The sequence below is a fragment of the Phascolarctos cinereus genome, unplaced genomic scaffold (genome assembly GCF_003287225.1).
Source record: "Phascolarctos cinereus isolate Bilbo 61053 unplaced genomic scaffold, phaCin_HiC Scaffold_3;HRSCAF=262, whole genome shotgun sequence".
NCBI classification, from domain to species: Eukaryota; Metazoa; Chordata; class Mammalia; order Diprotodontia; family Phascolarctidae; genus Phascolarctos; species Phascolarctos cinereus.
Window position 1 is genome coordinate 226,055,256 of NW_027555736.1, and position 19,542 is coordinate 226,074,797.

General features: G+C 36.8%; 1 protein-coding gene across 12 annotated transcripts in view; it reads right to left on the minus strand.

Annotated features, from left to right (window-relative positions):
- Positions 1–19,542, minus strand: part of TTLL5 (tubulin tyrosine ligase like 5) — a 352,672-nt gene that overhangs the window by 35,697 nt on the left and 297,433 nt on the right. For 11 of the 12 annotated variants that reach the window (XM_020986244.2, XM_020986241.2, XM_078151465.1 and 8 more), the window contains 2 exons: positions 18,905–19,119; positions 2,020–2,105 (listed from right to left, as the gene is read on the minus strand). In XM_020986244.2, the coding sequence (XP_020841903.1) occupies positions 2,020–2,105; positions 18,905–19,119 (301 nt within the window). The remainder of the gene's footprint in view (positions 1–2,019; positions 2,106–18,904; positions 19,120–19,542) is intronic. The other variant, XM_020986243.2, reaches the window with a different exon arrangement.

The following is a 19,542-nucleotide window of genomic DNA, read 5'->3' on the forward strand; positions in this document are numbered from 1 at the left end:
TAAGGGACTGCTAATTCCCTTCCCCCACCTACAGACTAACAAGACTTATAAAAAGTCTGGCTCCAGCATGGGAGAAGTTTATACAGTGGTCAAGGGGCAGGGGTTAGGGAAGCCAGTTCTAACCATGTGTGGCTTCAGACCCCACATTAATGCTGGTTTATACTGTCAAGTCGGCATGAGAAAAACTTCAGTTGCCTAATTTGCTGGTCTCCTGCTATTTTATTTAACCACCACCACTTCAGAGGTCACAGAAAGTGCCCTGACTGCCTATAGGAGAAAAAAAGTCAGCACCATTTACTTTAAGTCAAAGGCATTCCCACTTTCTTTCAAAGTTTTTGTATTTATGTGCTCCTTCCCATAGAGAATTCAGTATGCCTGCCTGAGCTAGCAATACCATATGCTTCTGAGTCTATTGCTAGAACTTACAAAATCTTAATATTTTAGCAAGGAGCAAAAGAATGGAAAATGTATGGTCCTTTGTATTTAAAATGATGTTACTGATTCCATATCAACAAACCATGTGTTTGGAATTGTTTTTTGACAGGCAAGAGTGGACATTCATACTCTTTCACCCAGAACCCCTTGTGATAAATGGCACAAAGTAGCCAGAACTAATTGTCTAGGCTTAGAAGTGGAGTAAGAGTTAAGTAACAGTTTTTCTCTATGTGAAGTTAATTAAATCTTCCAGAAATTAATCTTGATCTTATTAATACCACATTTTGTTTTGTTAAACCAACTGAATGAGCTAAATGATGCAGGTGACAACCCAATAACCTACAAACACATTTCAGATTAGCAATCCATGGACAAGTTTTCCAATTCTGGGTAAAGTTGGATACATCTTATGATGTGTTAATGCTGCCAGGTCCTCTCTCTTGTGAGTTTAAACAATGACCTGGTGGTTGTTATGTTAAGCTTCTACTTTATCACAAAAAGTAGGTCTGTACTTAGTTATACTTATGGACTCTTTTGGGACCTGTTATTAATGTAACCAAAGTGAATTTTTAATAAAGTATTAAAATGCCTGAGCATCACCAGCCGATATTAAAATTGGTGTTTCTAGTGCTAAAGGATGAAGAATCCTAGGGAAGTCAAGAGAGGGAATTTAAAGGGCTCACTGAGCCAGAAAATGAAATCATATCATTTGATGCCAAAGACACTACAGTGGGACCCACCTATTTATTCCAACTTCCACTAACTTAGCTTCTGTCAGATTGCATGCAAAGCATGTTACTTAATATGCTTCCTGACTTTGCATTCACTGCCATTTAGGTTAAGCCAGGATTTAGTGTATTACCTGGGCCTCGTAAACACATGAGAAGATTAAAAATTAATATATTTTTCAACAGTTTCTAACTGAATCTCACTAAATAGTCCATTACCATCTAGACTAGGTCACTACTAAGTGAACACAATTCTGACATATGATACCCTAGAACTTCATTTCTTTTCAGTTATAGCTACTGGCTTTTGCTAGATATAACAAATAGCTTCTGGTCTTTGTTAAATGGCCGTACTTGCAACTCTATCTAATAAGATTAGTTTAAGTATTCAACACTTAAGGAAGAATTGAATATGCCAGGTAAAATCTTCATGTTACAAATATAGGCACCATTTTGTAATAGTTTGCCGCACTGGGAAACCATTAATACATCTAAAACTATCCCCAGGAAACTCTTCAGTTCTAACATGTCAAAAAGCTTTTAAAGGAAAAGTACTGGGGCAGCTAGGTGGTGTAGTGGATAGTGTACTGGCCCTGGAGTCAGCAGGACCTGAGTTCAAATCTAGCCTCAGATTCTTACTAGCTATGTGACCCTGGGCAAGTCACTTAACCCCAATTGCCTCCAAAAAAAAAAAAACTAAAAAGAAAAAGTAAAAGTATCCTATCTCAAAACTCTGGCCAAATAATTCCTTGAACAATTGACTAGATTTCTTTTCTAAACTTGAGTATGAATTTTGCCAAAGCAAAGGCCTAAATATTTTTACCCTCTCCCCATAAACTGAAGAGTTGATATTTACCTCCAGACTTTGTGATGGGCATAAATGACCTAGCATTACTAAGGCTGGTCTGGAATCCATTCAGCTGTCCTTCTGTGGAGGCCGTCCTAGCACACAAAAGAACCTCATTAGAGCTAAAAATGCGAAAATGGAAAGGCTGTCAAAAACCTACAGTCAATCTTCTGCCTACAAAACTATTATGTAACACTTGTCCTAATGAGGTCCAGAAATGATTGTTTGCTTTGATATAAACTTATTCAGGAGGAGGATACAGCATTTATATCTGATACTTCAGATGTGAGAGCCACATAAAATACACTACTAAAGCTAAGAAAATTCAGGTGTTCATTTGCTCAGACCCAATGGACTCCTGCTAAACCTGACTCCACCTGACACTCAGCATTCTCTTAATGCACACACTTGGTTTGCATGCGGCTAATCCACACTTGATGTGTTACTCCAGTGGTTTCCTGCACGTGCACTTGTTCTGTTTGTACATGGTATGCTCAATAAATATCGTCGAAGGAATGCCTTCTGAGAGGACTTTAAAGCAAAACAAAAAGGAGCTGGAGGACAATAATGAAGAAAGCTATTTGCAAATCTTAAAGTGCCACATAAACATGAACTGTGAGTTGCAACATGGAACACCAAAGTTAGAGTAAACTTGCTACAGATAAAAAGGAGATACTACGTAATACTAACCTTTCCTATTTAATAAAACCTGAAAACCTCCAAATTCCCCTTTTTGTTTCACTGGAAAAAAACCAAAGTAACAAACATTTGATTCTATATCAAAATTATTCCCCCCCCAAAAAAAAAGAGATAGAAGGTATCAGGTGAGTCAGCGAGTAAAGTTTACCTTGAATAAATTTGAACTACGTAGTAGGAAATTTTTGTTTAGGAAGATGACATATATATTCATTCTATATTATATATATGCAAACATGCATATATATGCATGTTTGCATATGTATTTAAATACATATGCTTAATTTTTAAAACTTTAAAAATCTCATATATATTGTACTGAAGAAACAAAAGCAAACAACAACAGGAAGAAGAAAATGTGCAGAGAGAGATGCACTGCAGCTGTAGAACCAGCATCTTGAATCAAGTGTCAGGCTTCAGATGTGTCAGGAGCTCCCTTAAAAGTAAATTACAGAAAGGCTGTTTGTAAACAGGGATGAAATGTGATCTCTTCTCAGGTGCCTACATAGTATTGTACAAACTAAAGATCAGTCATATGTGTATATGTGTGTGTGTGTGTGTGTAACATATATATTTATAAAAATGCATACATATAAAAACATTTTATATATGTGAAGGACATATAATATATAAAGTCCATATGTGTCTATATATATAGACATATATACATATACATACACACAAAAGAACCTCAGAGATAAAAACGTGAAAATGTTAAGTTATATTTACTTATAATGATCACTGACTTGTAGGTTTCTCCTTCGTACTTACTTCATAAGCTTATGGTAGAACAAATTGGATTCTACCATGTGTTGTGCATTATTGACATAATTCCTAATATAAAAACTAATAATGATGCTAATAATACAATGGACAAACTGCTATTCACTTAATTTAAATAGACTTTTTTTTTGGTTATTGACATCTTTTAATCTATCCAATCATTGGCTGACATTGTATCTTGGAAAATGTCAGCTATAAAGGAAATAAAAATTTACAGATTGAGATCAGGACAACTTACTAAGGACATATTAATGTGGGATAATGAAACTCATAGCTCCTTAAGAGGTGTGGCTCAACTCAGAGCAAAGGCTGAAATACAATTGTCTAGCTTTTCAGTATTCTCTTGCTGTGGCTCTTGGAAATGGTGCTAGTGAGCTATGGGACCAGTTAAAGGTTAAGACCTGAAGCCCTAACAAGAACTCAGCTGTGGCAGTGCTTAATTAAGGCACTTGGCCAAGGATGAACCACTGCAGCTGCCAAAAAACATCTGAAAAGGCAACATGCCTGCTCACCCTAGCGCTTAGGAACTAAAAAAAAAAAGTGCCTCTTTGTAGCAGCAGATTATGAAAGGGATTCTTAGAATAGCCACGTGTTCCTTGACCATTTCTTCCTGCGGCAGTTACTTTTCTTGGGACTTGGTTGCAGTTACCCCATATGAATGTACCAAAACAGAACGACTTGTTCTGTTTCCCACCTATACTCCCCTCATTTCCTCCACTGAGGATTTTTCCTAACTTAAGTTTTCTGACATCAAAGAAAGGACCTGACGTGAATGTTATTCCTGTCCTGGGTATGATTATATAGCTCTTCTGAACATTTCTAAAGTGGTTGATGGTATAGCACAGGATGTCTCAAAAGTCTTAGTGTAATTTTACATTTTATAGTAACTTTAGAAATATTAATGCTACAAACTTGAAACATGTGAAAGATTATTTTAACTTTTTGTTTTTAACATTTATCTAGTTTAGTAAATTTTGAATAATAAATTTTTAATTTTAATAATATGGGGACAACCTGTGATTAGGCATTACATATGCAATACTTCTAGATGGTAGAGGAGGTCCTCTTGCTTGGGCACTTGAGCCACCTGATCTATCCCCATTAGACTTTGTCTTGTGGCGTCATGTCAAAAGTGTCATGTGTTAAGGCTAGGATTACAAATGCAATCCTTTCAGTCTTCTTGTCTTCAGGACAGGAAGAATCCAATTGAGTAGCAGCTGATAAACATTTTTACAGTTAAAAGACTGACTAGAGCGATGTATAATACAAGGAAATAGTGATGCTGAATTTTAACAGGAAATATCAATATTTTAAAATTGTACATTAACCTTAAAATTTTTTGGGGGGTTAAATTTGTAGCATTTACACTTCTAAAGTTATTAAAGATTATAACTGTGCTAAAACTTTAGGGATACCCTGTATGAAACAAAATTACCTATTAGATTTGTTGCATTCACTATTTTATCTCAGTTTATTCATTGTAAGGTGTAGTATAAAGTGCACTAATTTAGGAGTGAGAAAATTTGGATTTGACTCACTGTTCCAATATTTAACAGCCATCTGGCCTTGGATAAGTTACCTTTCTGACCCTCATCTGGAATATGAGGAAATTGTGATAGATTATCTCTGAGTTCCATGATGGCTCTAATCAGATATGTCCCTATTAAGTGCAGGGAATATACAAATATAGAAGATGCCTGATTGGGAATGCAGGAGAATAACAGTGAGATCAGGATATAGATGGTAAAGATATCCCTCAATTTCCAAAATTTACAATGAGTAAAGCACCAAAGGCTCACTCCCTCACCCCATAAACTAAGGTTCTTCTTCACAGGCTTCTTCATAGGACTCTCAGTTTCTTTTCTTGGCATTTTCTCCTGTTCTTTCCTTTGGCCCAATATTTGATCAGTGGAAACTTTCCTGTAAGTGATATCCTTTCTAAAAGTTCTGTTTTGTTCATTACTTCCCAAGACTGAATCCTGTTTGATGCTATACTTTTTCTTTTAGGTTAGCTTTCCATGTCTTTGTTCCTTTCTAGTTCTCTTACAAAGGTATTATTTTTCCATTCAATTGGCTCAGTAAAAAAAGTTTGTCTTGGACATATGCCATCACATTAAGATATATGGGATGAGAAGAACTCCAAATGGAATGTGACCAATATTTTCCAAAGAGACAGATACATGAGGAAGGTGAGAACTTGAGAAGTTGATTTGATCAGGGCAGGGACATTGAAAATGAGGTGTCAACAGCCCTAAAACCTAAGACCTCAAGTGCTATGCAATAATGGCGATTTACTAATCACAATTTCTAGTGGATGGGGAATAATAGCCAACTTCCTTAAGAAAAGCAACTAAATATCAAAAAGGGTAAACTAAACTAAAGATCAAGACTAAAAAGAGTAAGGTGGCACAGTGGATAGCATGCTGGATTAGGCAGACACTTATTAGCTATGTGACTACAGGCAAGCAAGTCCTTTAACCTCTATGAGTTTAAAGACCTCATCCACTGGAAGATCTCATTTCATGAAATCAAAAGTCCTTGATGTATAATAGTAATATGAAAATGTCCCTTTCATCTAATCACCATTGAAACCCCAATAAAATACCTCACAATTTCCCCTACAATATAACTGTAAACACCCACCACTATAAGCAGTACTATATGTACAAAGAGGTCTCTTCCTTTTACCCATCAACCTAGAAATTATACCCAGTACTTCAAAAAGGGAGGTTAATTTCTAGGGATTTATGTCTCTGGGATATTTAGCATATTTATTAATTATGGTCCTGGCTAAAATCAAATTAATATACATTATTTGCATGTATACAATGTGTTGTTCCCTAGGCACCACAGCTGAAAGGCAAAGAAATATAAGGCATGTCCCTGTCCTGGAAGAGCTCACAATTCACAGATTCTGACAAGATCCCTACTATATTTTGGGATAGGAGATTTCAAAGGGTTCATAGCAAGGGTAGGTAATATTCCATTCACTAAAATTTTATAAGGGCCATCAGTCCAGAAAGGAGGGGAATTTAATACTAAGAAATACATTTCTGTTTCCTTTAGGAATATTTCATTTTCCCTAACAACCTGGAATGTGGAGAAGCATTCTTCAGTTAAATCTTTCAGTTAAGAACTCTAGCAAACTTGTGAACATGCAATTAAAAAAAAAGATTTAAATAATTATTCAAGGCAACAATTAAAGGCATATCACAAGTTAGCTAAATGTATTATACAGAAACTTAGTATAAGAAATCGTATGTACCATAGACTTTTGGGGGCTGTTACAAACATTTATGTCAAGCAAAATAAATGTCCACATTGGTTATGTATATATTAGTATGTATACATACACATATAATATACGCATGCATACATGTATGTATATGTGTATAGGCATGTACACACATGTATGCACTGTGTATGTATGTGTGTAAGTAAATTTTGTGTTCTGAGTCCATCTTCTTATCTGGAAGTGAGTAGGATGTTTCATTATTTGTCCTTTGGATTAATAATTGCTGATTACAGTGATCAGAGTTCCTAATTCTTTCAAAGTAGTTTGTCTTAACCATATTGTTGTCATTGTAATAATAATTATTTTTTTGGTACTGTTCAATTCACTCTGCATTATTTCATAAAAGTCTTCCTAGGTTTCTCTGAAACCCTCCTCTCATCTTTTTTTACAGCATAATAAATAGTATTCCATCAAATTCATATACTATGCTTGTTCAGCCATTCCCTTATTTATGAATACTCCCTCAGGTTCCCATTACTCTTCCCATTACTTTGCCATCTCAAAAAGAGCCATATTTTTGCACCATCTTAGTTTGCTTTACTTAAGACTAATAACTCCCTTAAACTGCCTGCCACTAATGGTCTCCTCTCCTTTCATTCATTTCCTTGTTGAGTGAGTTGTATTTTTGTACCCAACTCTGAGTGTGTATTCTTCCTTCCTTTGACCATTTCAGATAAGAGTGAGGTTCAAGTATTACCCACTCCCCCTACTATACTCTCCTCCTTGTTTGCATAGTTGCCTACATTTGCATACTAATTACACGCAATAATTTTCATAACCAGTCTATTTCTTTTCCCCTCTCTATTCTTCAACACTTAAAAGAACCATGTCCAGTCATTCTGTCTAGTTAAGACTTACCCTCTGACCCCTGATTTTATATATATGTGTATATATATATATATATATATATATATATATATATGTATATATATATATATATATATGTATATAAACAGTACATGTACAGTTCATATATCATTTTCTCATATTAGAGAAGCTGTATATTCTTGTTTAGTCCTTTATCACTGTCCATTAATGCTTTATTTTTAAAATTTTCTCCTCTTATGTTTTAACTTAAAAGTTTCTACATAGCTTTAGTCTTTTCATCAGGAATGCTTGGAAGCCTTCTATTTCTTTACAAATCCATTCTCTCTCCCCTTCTCTACCCCCCGCCCCCAACTTAGGATTATATTCTCTTTGTCTGGGTAAGTTATTATTTGCTGAAAGCCCATATCCTTTGCCTTCTGCAATATGGTATTCCAAGCTTTCTGCTCCTTCATCGTAGTGGCTGTTAAATCATGCATGATCCTGACTGGCTCCTCAGAAATTTAATTCTTTCTGTCTGCTTGCAATATTTTTTCTTTTACCTGGATGAAAGTCTTGGATTTGGGCTATAATGTTCCTCAAAATTCTCATTTGGGGGTTTCTTTTGGAAGGTGACAGGTATAGTTTTTCTGTTTCTACTTTGAAACAGAAGTTCTGCTTCTGAGAGCTCTGGGCAGTTTTCTTTTAAGATTTCTTGAATTTTTTTCCCCTTGATATGTTTTCCATGTTAGTTCTTTTTGCTGTTCTGTTTTACATTTTCTTTGATTTCCCCTCCAATCTTTTGACTTTGCTTTAGTATTTGTTGTTTCCTCATGAAGTCATTGGCTTCTATTTGGTCCATTCTAATTTTTAGGAAGTTTGTTGCTTGGGCAAAGTTTTGTACTTCTTGTGACAAACTTTCCAATTGCCTTCCGAATTCTTTCTCCCATAGCTCTAATTTTCTTTCTATTCTTTCCTCTAGCATTCTCTTTCGTTGAAAAAAAATTTTTAAATTTAAAACACAAAACAAAATGTTTGTTTCATTTCTTCCAGGAATTCTAGTTGAATTTGTGTTTACACTGTACATTTCTTTGAAGCTTTACTTGTAGATGTTTTGGAGTCATTTCCTTCTTTTGGGTTTGAATCTTAAGCATCCCTGTCATCATAATAGCTTTTTATGGTGGGATTCTTTGTTTGTTCATTCTCCCAGCCTATTTTCTGATTTCAGACTTGATGTTAGGGCTGGGCTCTGCCATAATCCTGGAAGGAAGGTCTGGACTGGTCCTGTTGCTTCTTTCTTGGGATATTGAATGTTGTGCTGTTCCAGGATCTCAGCTCAAGCTGGGGACCTGTAAGCTTTCAGTTCTCCCAGAGTGGTCTGATCCAGGACAAAGTCTGATTGACTGCTGCCTCCCTGGTATAGGCTCTGAAAGTGTCTAAACTGAGTTTGGGTTGGAGTAATAGTAAACTGCTGCTGGACTCAGTCACCATCAGCCACTGGGAAGCTCTGCTGATCTAGGGACAAAACTTCTGGCTTCCATGCATTTAGAATTGCTGCCCTTGTTACTGTTCTGTAGGTTTGAGTCACATCACTGCTCCTTGCTTCTGAATCTCTTCCTTTCTTGGTGAATTACCCAGGGCCTCCCTACCTAGAAAAGCTATTCCTACATCTCTCTGCTCTTGACCTGTGTTGCAGAACTGGGTAGCACATTACAAAGCCACCAATTGGTGCCTGTCCCCATAGAAGATCCCTGGTATGGATTTGGGGGTGCTTCAGCGTGGGTCCGGAACCTCCTCTTGCCTTTGGGCATATGCTGGACTGCTCTACACAGCCACTCCTGGCCAGTCCCCATCCCTACACAAAACAAACCTCTCTATCTTTCTCTCTATGATGACCTGGGCTGGCAAAATTACTCATTGTGACTTTTTCTTGTATTTCCCCATTGGGATTCAGTCTGGTGCATCTTCTAGATCTATTTGGAGGAGTTTAGGGGAGAGCTCACTGTACTGCTTCCTTTTACTGCACCATCTTTGCTCTGCCCACCAGGATCATAGACTCTTAAGGCTAGAAAGGATCTTATTTTTGTTTGAACTACACTCTTTCACCTTCCAAAGTTGGTAGGATCTGTCAATAAATGACACTATGTTTGCATTTCCATTATCTTGCCATCAGGGATGCAACAAAAATTAAGATTTTCATTTACTGATACAAAGTCTGGGATAGGATCTTATGCAAAATAACAACTAATTAACAAAACTTCACAACAAAACCATGAAGATGATCCTAGACAATGATTGTTGTTTTCTTTGAATGTATCATCATTGTCAACAGGTATTGTTCCGCATTTACCAGGCGCTGCACAAATGACATTCTAAAGCAGACTCCATCTTTACAGGCACACAGCTGAATGAAACAGAATGTTGGATCTCCCTGTGCTGATTCTTTGTTCACTATAAAGGTTCTTTATTTGGTAGAGCAAAATGTCATCATGAAAGCTTTCCTTCAACCAGGTATATTCAATTCTTATGACAAAATCATATAAAGAAGCAAAAGGAAAGATAGTAATATCAAGTGAGGCATAAAACAAGGCTAAATACGCTCCCCAAAGGTGTTTGTCACTACTATGGAGGATGTATGGCACAGAGTGAAAATCAAACAAAAATTACCTATAGATGGTAAGGACCTCCATATACTCCTATACATGAATGACATTCTGATAGCTTCAAATCCAAGCACAGTGGAGAGAATCCTATAATCCCTCAAGAGAATTAGGCCTATCCACACAGGAAAACATCTCGTGGATGAAAAATGCTTATTGTCCAGACTATGACGTACAATTAGATGCAAAACCTACAGATTTGGTCCATGAAAACATATCTCAAGCAGAAACTACTGATGGTCACTAAAGTAGATCAAGAACTGAATAGAGGGGGCAGCTAGGTGTTGCAGTGGATAGAGCATTGGCCCTGGAGTCAGAAGGACCCACGTTCAAATCTGGCCTCGGACACATAACACTCATTGGCTGTGTGACTTTGGGCAAGTCACTTGACCCCAATTGCCTCACACACAAAAAAGAATTAAATAGAAGAAGGGGAATAGGCTAGATTATCTTTAAGAAATTATGAAGTGTTTTTAATGACTCCAAGCTTCTTCCTGAAACAAAGACCTATCTTTTTGACAATTTTTTTTTTCAGTCATTACATATGGTTATTAGCCAAAAATGTAGGGCTTGGATTGGAGCACACTAGCTGCGGTCTGACCAGAGCACACTGTAGAAAAACCATCAGACTCTTCCTTTCCCCTTCTCCTTTGCCTTGGAAGCTCATCCATTCTTCATGGAGCCCAAGACTGTTTTGCTTTCTTGGCTGCCCCATCACATGCCTGATGCATACACATCGCACCTGCAAGCACCTCAAAACACCTAGATTGCTTTTATAGGCTCAAATATCTAACCATGATTCTCTCGATTTTCTAAATCCAAATATAAACACCGATATTTATGACTGTTAAATTTTACCTTGACAGCCTGTCTTTCTAGTCTATCAAGACCTTTTTGGATTCAGACTCTGTCATCCATCATGCTTGCTATCCCTCCCTGCTTCATGTCCTTTGCAAATCTAGCCAGCCTTCCTTCTGTGGCTTTAACCAGCTCACTAATGAAGACGCTGAATAGCACAAGGCTAAGCAGAGCTTGCTGGAGTACACATATACATCTCAGGACTGCCACTAGCTTACACTGACCAGGAATGACTATGCTTTGGGTCCCGCCATTCAATCACTTCTGCAGCTACCTAGCTGGATGATCACTTGGTCCATATCTCCTCATATTGTGCATAAGTACAAAATAAGACTCTCTCAAGGCCTTTGTTGAACTTTTAAGTACACCATAGCTGTAAGTCTTCTAATCTATCAGTGTAGTAGCCCTATCAACAAAGTGGTATGAGGTCTTGTCCCTCTGTTAGTCAGACATGGCCTGTTCTTGATGACCTTCTCTCGTTGGCAAAAGGCTCATAAAACTTTGAGCAATCTTCTGAATTTTTTGCCAAAAGAAGCCAACTTCATTGGCTCATGGTTTATGGACTCTGCTTTACTTCTTTTTTTTGAAAACTGAGGCAACATTTATCCATCACCAGTTAATAACAAAAATAGTAATAATATCAAACATTTATTTAGTGCTTTAAGGTTGTCAAAGAACTTTATGTACAATAGCTCATTTATTCTCACAGCGATGGGAGGTAAATGTTATTATTTTCCTCATTTTTACAGATAAGAAAACCTGAATCTGAGAGGTCTGTTCATTTCCCCAAGGCCATAAACCTGGTGTTTGAGGCAAAATTTGAACTAAGGTCTTTGTGACTGCAAGAGAGGCTGCACCCATTCTTTATTGTTATTGTGCAGTCTTTTTCAGTTATGACCTCATTTGGGGTTTTCACAGCAAAAATACTAGAGTGGTTTGCCATTTCCTTCTCTAGCTCATTTCACAGATGAGGCACTGAGGCAAACAGGATTAAGTGACTTGCCCAAGGTCATACAGCTAGGAAGTGTCTGAAGCTATATTTGAACTAAAGAAGATGAGTCTTCTTGACTCCAGGCCTTGCACTCTATCCGTGCCACCTGGCTGTCTTCATATACTTACTGTAGTAAAATTCTAAAGTTCATACCAGACCAAATGATGATTAAAAAAAAAATCCAATGAGAAACTAAGTGACTTCTCCTATCTCAGAATTGCATGTGCCACACACACACACACACACACACACACACACACACACACACACACACATGCACTCACACAGACAAAGAGAGCTAGAAACCCAATGGAAACAGGAAAGGGGGCCCATCAGCAAAGAAGTGCCAGTGCAGGGTGGCCTCCCAGGTAGCAAGAATGGAGGTCTCCCCCGTGAAAGCTTTAGGATGGTCAGGAAGCACCAGGATGGGGAACTTGGAAGACCTTACATTTAGCATTTAGACATTTAGCAGCAACCACCTTAGAGTCAGAGCACAAGACTCTAAAGTTCTTAATGATCTGTCCTGAGACACCAGAAAGGGCCTTGAAGATGCAGCCTTCTGACCTTTAAGTGGAGCCCTAACCCTGAAAGGGGAAGGTCAGCACAGGAACCCCCGTGACCCAGCGTAAAACCAATCGAGGCCCATCACTCCACCCAAAAGCACCTTCACAGGAGGACTTTGGCACCCATGCAAGGCTTGATTTCAGGAAGTAAAGCTGGAGAGATGAGTAAATCAAAAAAATATCAACTCAGTTACAAATCTAGTAGCTCCCTCTGATCCTGAAAAGAGTGAGCAACTCCATAAAAACTGCAAGCAGAAAATCAGAGGACAAATGGATTTTCCATAAGGACTACACAAATACCCAGGAGAAATGAAGCAAAAGACAAACAATTAAATAAAAACCATGGAGGAAAGAACTACAAGACTATATAACTTAGAACAAAAAATGGCAAACTTTACCAATGAAATATAATCCCTGAATACTGTAGTAGCAACCAGTGCTGCTCTAGTAGGTAGGTGGCACAATGGATAAAGCACTGGATCTGGAGTCAAGAAGAACTGAGCTTAAATCTGGCCTTGGGTACTCAGGAGCTTTGTGATCCTGGGCAAGTCAGTTAACCTGTTTGTCTCAGTTTCCTCAACTGGGGATAATAATAGCACCTATCTCCCAGGCTTATTATAAGGATCAAATGAGATTATCTGCCATCCCAACTGAAAAAAAAAAAAAACAACCCACAAACATATATAAACACACATACACACATAATGCTTATATCATATAAGCATGGTTAAGCAAAACAAATTTCCACACTGGCCACATTCAAAAATGTTTGCACTTTTCTTTTATGAGATGGGCAGCATCCTTTATCATCAGTTCTCCAGAATCATGGTTGATCAATGCATTGATAAACAGTTCTTAAGTCTTTCAGAGTTGGTTTTTCATTTTTTTTTACAGTATTGATGCTAAAGTATAAATTCTTCTAGTTCTGCTCACTTCACTCTGCATCAGTTCATATGTCTTCCCAGGTTTCTCTGAAATGTTTTCTTTCTTCATTTTTTCAGCACAGTACTCCATTATATTCATATTCATATAGATACAGCTCTAGGCTTAGGAGCTGGGTTCAAATTTGGCTTCAGACACTTAGTAACTGTGCAATCCTGAGCAAGTCACTTAATTGCTGTCTGCCTCAGTTTCCTCAACTGTAAAATGGGTATAATCATAGCACCTACCTCCCAGGATTCATTGTGATGATCAAATGAGATATTTGTGAAGTGCTTAACATAGCGCTGAGCACATAGTAGGTACTTAACAAATCAATCCTTCCCTCCTCATTCAATCCCTCCTCTTCCTGCTTTCCTTCTTTCCCTATATCTTCCTACTGGGTTTTATTTGAATTATATAGAAATGCCGATGATTTGTATCAATTGATTTTATATTTTGCAACTTGGAAGAAGTTAAAAATTTTAAAATTAATTTTTAGTTGCCCCTCTAGGGTTCTCCAGGCATGCTATAAAAAAAAAGTGATTTTGCAGCAAAAAATAATTTTGCTTCTTCTTAATCTGTGTTGATTTCTTCAATTTCTTCTCTCGGTCTTATTGCTATAGCGAGCATTTTTGGCACTGTGTTCAACAGGAGTGATGACAGTGTTTATTATTGCTTCACCCCTGATCTTACTCTAAAGGACTCTAGTTTGCCCCTATTACATCTAGTGCTGGCTGTTGGTTTTAGATATATAACATTTCTCATAGTAAGGAAAAATACGTTTATCCTTATGCTTTCTCCATTTAAAAAAACCCCACAAATGGGCATTGTACTTTGTCAAATGCTTTTTCTGCATCTATTGATGTAATCATATGATTTTTGTCATTATTAATATTGTCAATTATGTTTATAGTTTTCCTAATTTGAAGACAACCCTAACTTCCCAGGACTAAATCCAATCTGGTTATATCTTAGTGATCTGTTACTGTAGCATTTTTGCTAATAGTTTATTTAACATTTTTGCACCAATGTTCATTAGGGATATTGGTCTATAATTTTATTTTCTGTTTTGACTCTCCCTGGTTTAGGCATCAAGACCATAGCTGTGTCAAAGAAGGAATTTGGCAGGACTCCTTCTTTTGTAATTTTTGCAAGCAGTTTGTATACTATTGGTATTAATTGTTCACATAATGTTTGATAGAATTTTCTTATGACTCCATCTAAGCTCTGAGATTTTTTTCTTTGGGTGTTCATTTATGACTTGCTTCATGTCTTTTTCTAAGATGTGGTTGTTTAAATTCTCTTTTTTACTCTGTTAAAAGTACAGGTATTTTATATATTTGTAAATATTCCTTTATTTCATGCAAGTGTTGGTTTTAGTGGCATACAGTGGGGCAAATATTTTCTAATAATATACTATATTTCATCTTAATTTTTTTCTCCTTTTCTCATTCTTGATACTTGAAATCTGTTTTTTTCTTATTTTTGAACTACATAGTGTTTTGTCTATTAAAAAAACCTGCTCCTAGTTTTATTTATCAATATAATTTTAAAAATTTATTAATGTCTTTTTTTTATTTTGAGGATTTCTATTTTGGCATCTGGGATTTAACAATGTGTTAGTAGAGTTTTTTCCCCCCTTTTTGTTAAATGTTCAATTTGTCAATCAATTTTTTTTCTTCTGTTGATGAAAGTATTTAGAGGTATGTTTCCCTCTATACTTTGGCTGCATTCCCAAAATTGTGACATGATGTCTATTATTTCTATTATTTGTTTGCTGACCCATCAAGTCTTTAGGATTAAGTTATTTAGTCCCCAGTAGATTTTTAGTCCTTTTTATAAGGGATCTTTATTTAACTCTTATTGCATTATGGTCAGTAAAGTATGTCTTTAACATTATTGCTTTTCCATATTTGTTATGAGGTTTTTATGCTCTGATACATGGTCACTTTTTGCAAAGGTTCCATGAGCAGCAAGGAAATATGTATATTCTTTCTTATGTCTCGTGGCAGAAAAGTTTCCCAAGTAACAAGAGTTTGGGGGACTAACTTTCATGCTTTTCTTTGGTATTTGGGTTTTGCCTGTAGGCCTAGCAACTAAGCACCCCAATTTATTCAAGCTTCTTTCTCCATCTTTAAAAAAAAAAAGTAAGATCCTGGCTCTGAAAAGGAGATTATTTGAAAAAAAAAAAGGTAGTTCTAATACAACTAAGTGCTTAGAAGAAATACCACAAATAGTTTCAGGAAAAGGATTTGAAAAAGGTACTAAATTATGAGGTGCTGCAAAACATCAAAGAGGAAAAGCTAGAAAATGTAAAAGGCACTACTAAAATGAGAAATGTGAATTTCTTAATAAACCCAACTGTGGAATTGACAAAATTGGATTAAGCCTGAGGAAATACAAGTGTGGGACTGAGATGCCATGCCAGGAAGTCGAGGGGAAGGCTAGTGTAAGGAAGGGGGTGTAGAATAACAGTAAGGCAGAAAGGATTAACAAAATTTTGTTCAAAGCATGTAATATAATGTGCTCATTTAAAATAAGGCCTTCACCAGAGCAGGCAGCAAATTCTTTTGACTTTTGATTAAATTATTCGATGTGAAAAGTGCTTTTTTGTGCAGTTTTGTCAGATTATAGTTCTTAAACTTTATAAAAATCTTTTGCTTTTTCTTCTTTCTGTACATACTGGAAATTGAAGCCTATAGATAGAGCTTATTGTGTATTATCAGAGAGAAATAAAACTCAGTTGTCCTAATTCTCAACTTCTTTTGCACCAGCCTCCAAATCACAGACTTTCTTTTATGTTGTATTACACTCTAAATGTATCATCGTGAATACAATCAAAACTGGTGCCTTTGGAAATTGCTTTTATTTTTGTCATATGCCAAATTCTATGTTAGAAGTCTGAAATTCAACCAGAAAGTACAGGATTTCATAAAGCCAAAAGCTAATTACAATTTCTCACTAGTTTGAATCTCATGACGTAACTTCAGAATTCCTGAGAGTGACTCGGCATAGCCAGTCACAAGTGATGAGAACTCTTTACAGAGCTGTACTGTGGGCAGTAATCAACCACAAAAAAATGGAGCAGCAGGTTTTTCAGGCAGAAAGACGAGACAATAAAATAAAAACTTCCTGCTGTGGCATCTTAGTCTGAGCATCAGCTATTAATCAGGCTCCAGATTTAATGATCTATTGAAGATTCCTCTGGAAATAACATTCTCTGGACATGTTTCACAGAATATAAGTTTCCTAGAGATGGGCTGCTGCAATAAGCAGCTTTGTGTGTCCATCAATAAAAAGCAGCTAAGATGAAGCTGACAGCAAGATGAGAAAAACACTGAGAAAATGGTGGGATTGTAAGACACTCTATGTTCTATACAAATAAAAAGATTTATTTAAGTTCTCTATTAGCACTGAATTGGTTTCAGAGACTTGTATTGGAGTTTTAAAGGCAAATAGGAAACTATTTCTTGGAATGACTCCTCACAGCATGCCTTTTGCTACTTAGATTATATTTCTTAAATTCTGAAGAAATCTTTTGCTTTTTCCCCCTTCTTTGCATTTTTGGTGCTGAGCTGTATCCGGTTTTCCCACACTCCTGCTTGTCAGAAAGAAGAAACCACAAAAATGTAGCAAAGCAAAGTTTGTCCAAAGAGCTGCAATTCCATCTCAGGAGGATAAACATTCCTAGTGCCAAGAAATGAGTACAGTACACCAGCACCTTCAAATATAAAGCCCCGCTGTGCGGTACGGGAACTCACCTACTCACTAGCACAATTAGTCTATCACTTCCAGGAGTACGGGTTACCTTACAATAGACCAGGATTACACCAAGAGAGACCAACCTGTCAGACCTGAAAGTCACATACACACTAACCCTACGAGCTAAATGTCTGCTTTTCAAATGCTCTTAAAGATAATCTGGTATGAACACTAAAAGGGATTTGGCAAAGAATGTTGGAGTTCCTTCCCAGTTTTACCAGTGACCTTCATCTACGAATTTCAGTGTCTTTATTAATCTTGCCTTGGAACTCACAGAGAACCAGATTTAAGATCTGGAAGAGGCCTTCTAGCCTAACGTCCTCATTTTATAGTGGTGAAAACTGAGGTCCAAGGGTGACTTGCCCAATGCCACACAGTCACTTAACAGCATGACTGGGGCTAGAACCCAGGACTCAACTCCCATTTCAGTGCTCTCCCTGTAGAGCTCGGCCAGTAAACACTATTTGTGTCCAAGAAAGCTATTACCATGCAAGTCCAGGATTCTGGCTTTGCTTGGGTTGTGTGGTGATTTAATAATATAATTCAATAGCCACAAAGGACAGCTTTTGACTCAGATGATGAATCTGAATCAAATACAAAAGAGAAGAAGCAGCAGTTTCTTTCTCTGGGTTCTAGGAGTCTTTGTGGGCAACTAAAGTTGATCATGCTAAGTACTAGTAAACATGAGACCTTAATGAAACATTAGGGGAACAAAGAAAATCTCACAAGGAAAATATACTGTTGGAAAAGCATGTTTCATAAAGACACTTTGAAAAGATCCTTACTTTAAAAGTGAAGGCTAACAGAAAAGAAATAGTACCCAAATTTGTATTTACTAGTGACAGAAAGGTTGGAAGTGGGGATTCAGCCTTCCGGAATTAGATTTAAGACTGAAACTATCTCTTTTTAAGGTATTAAATGCATCCTATAAAAGATACAGAATATTTCACAAAAACTGTTAAAACTAAGATCAATTAAATGAATTCATCTAATTTACATCCAGGTCCATATCTACCCGTTAAAAAGCATACAAAAGACAGATTTTTCCACAAAACATAAAAGAGTTAGACTGTAGAAAAGTTTGTCAAAGTAAGCATGCCCTTCCATTTCTGGAAATTCAGATGTCCAGATTGTTCTTATTTGATTTCAATTGTGGTGATGCAGCAAAATTAGTCCCTCAGTACTAGTCATGGAGCACCCACATATTCACAGCAGCAGGAAGTTACAAATGAAATAACAGACAGTCTCAATCCTGGAGCAGCCTAAAAACCAGTGAGGGCAGATATAAGGAACATAACTTAAAATATATCTAACAAAATAAAACAAAAAAAGATGAATAACCAATTATGAACATACCAGAAGTAATACATCTAATTTCTCGTAGATTGCTTGAGTATTGACAGTGAATGGCACCAGGAAGGATTTAGTAAAGACTAAGTACTCTCTCCTTAAAACAACAGTCTTGTCTTGAGGCATAGTGAAGGAAGGACAATAATCCTATAATATTTTAGTGATACAATACTATGACCTAGACAAGATATTGACACACAAAAAAACTTACTTGGAAACTCTTTGAGATGACATCTTCCTAAGTACCTGCTTGTTATTGGGTGGGGGTTTGGAGACCAGAGGTGAGGAAGAATTTGGAGATGGCACCACTTTCTGTGGCAGACTGGTAGGCTTCTGGGCACTGGCAGTGGCATTGGAGATTCTGTAGCCTGCATTATGTATAGACCACAGATTGGAACTGGGTAATATGAGATTGCCAAAGATTGCCTGCAAAAAGAAACGGGGGAAAAAAGATTGATGCCTTCCATTAATTACAACCCACTTGCTACAAAAGTCTTTTACACTTGTCTAATTACAGCCAGTAATATTGGAATAGCCCAATGAAACAGAGAATTGATCAACATATAAATTTTTGTAAAAAGTCCTATATTGTCAGCCCAGTTTTAAACTTTGAGAGAGTGATGGCCAGGAATTGAGAAATGATATAGTGTACAGTAACCTGAGGCAGAAATGAGATCTTTTGTCATTGCTTTGCTACTAATTACAAACATGACCTTAAGAAAGTTCTCAGTTTCCCCGAAATGGGATAAATAACACCTGTCTATCGGGAAGACAAAATGAGGTAACTTAGAAACAAGCATTGAAATGAAAAATCAATAAACACAAGAATGCTTTTTGCTTGGAGGGTAA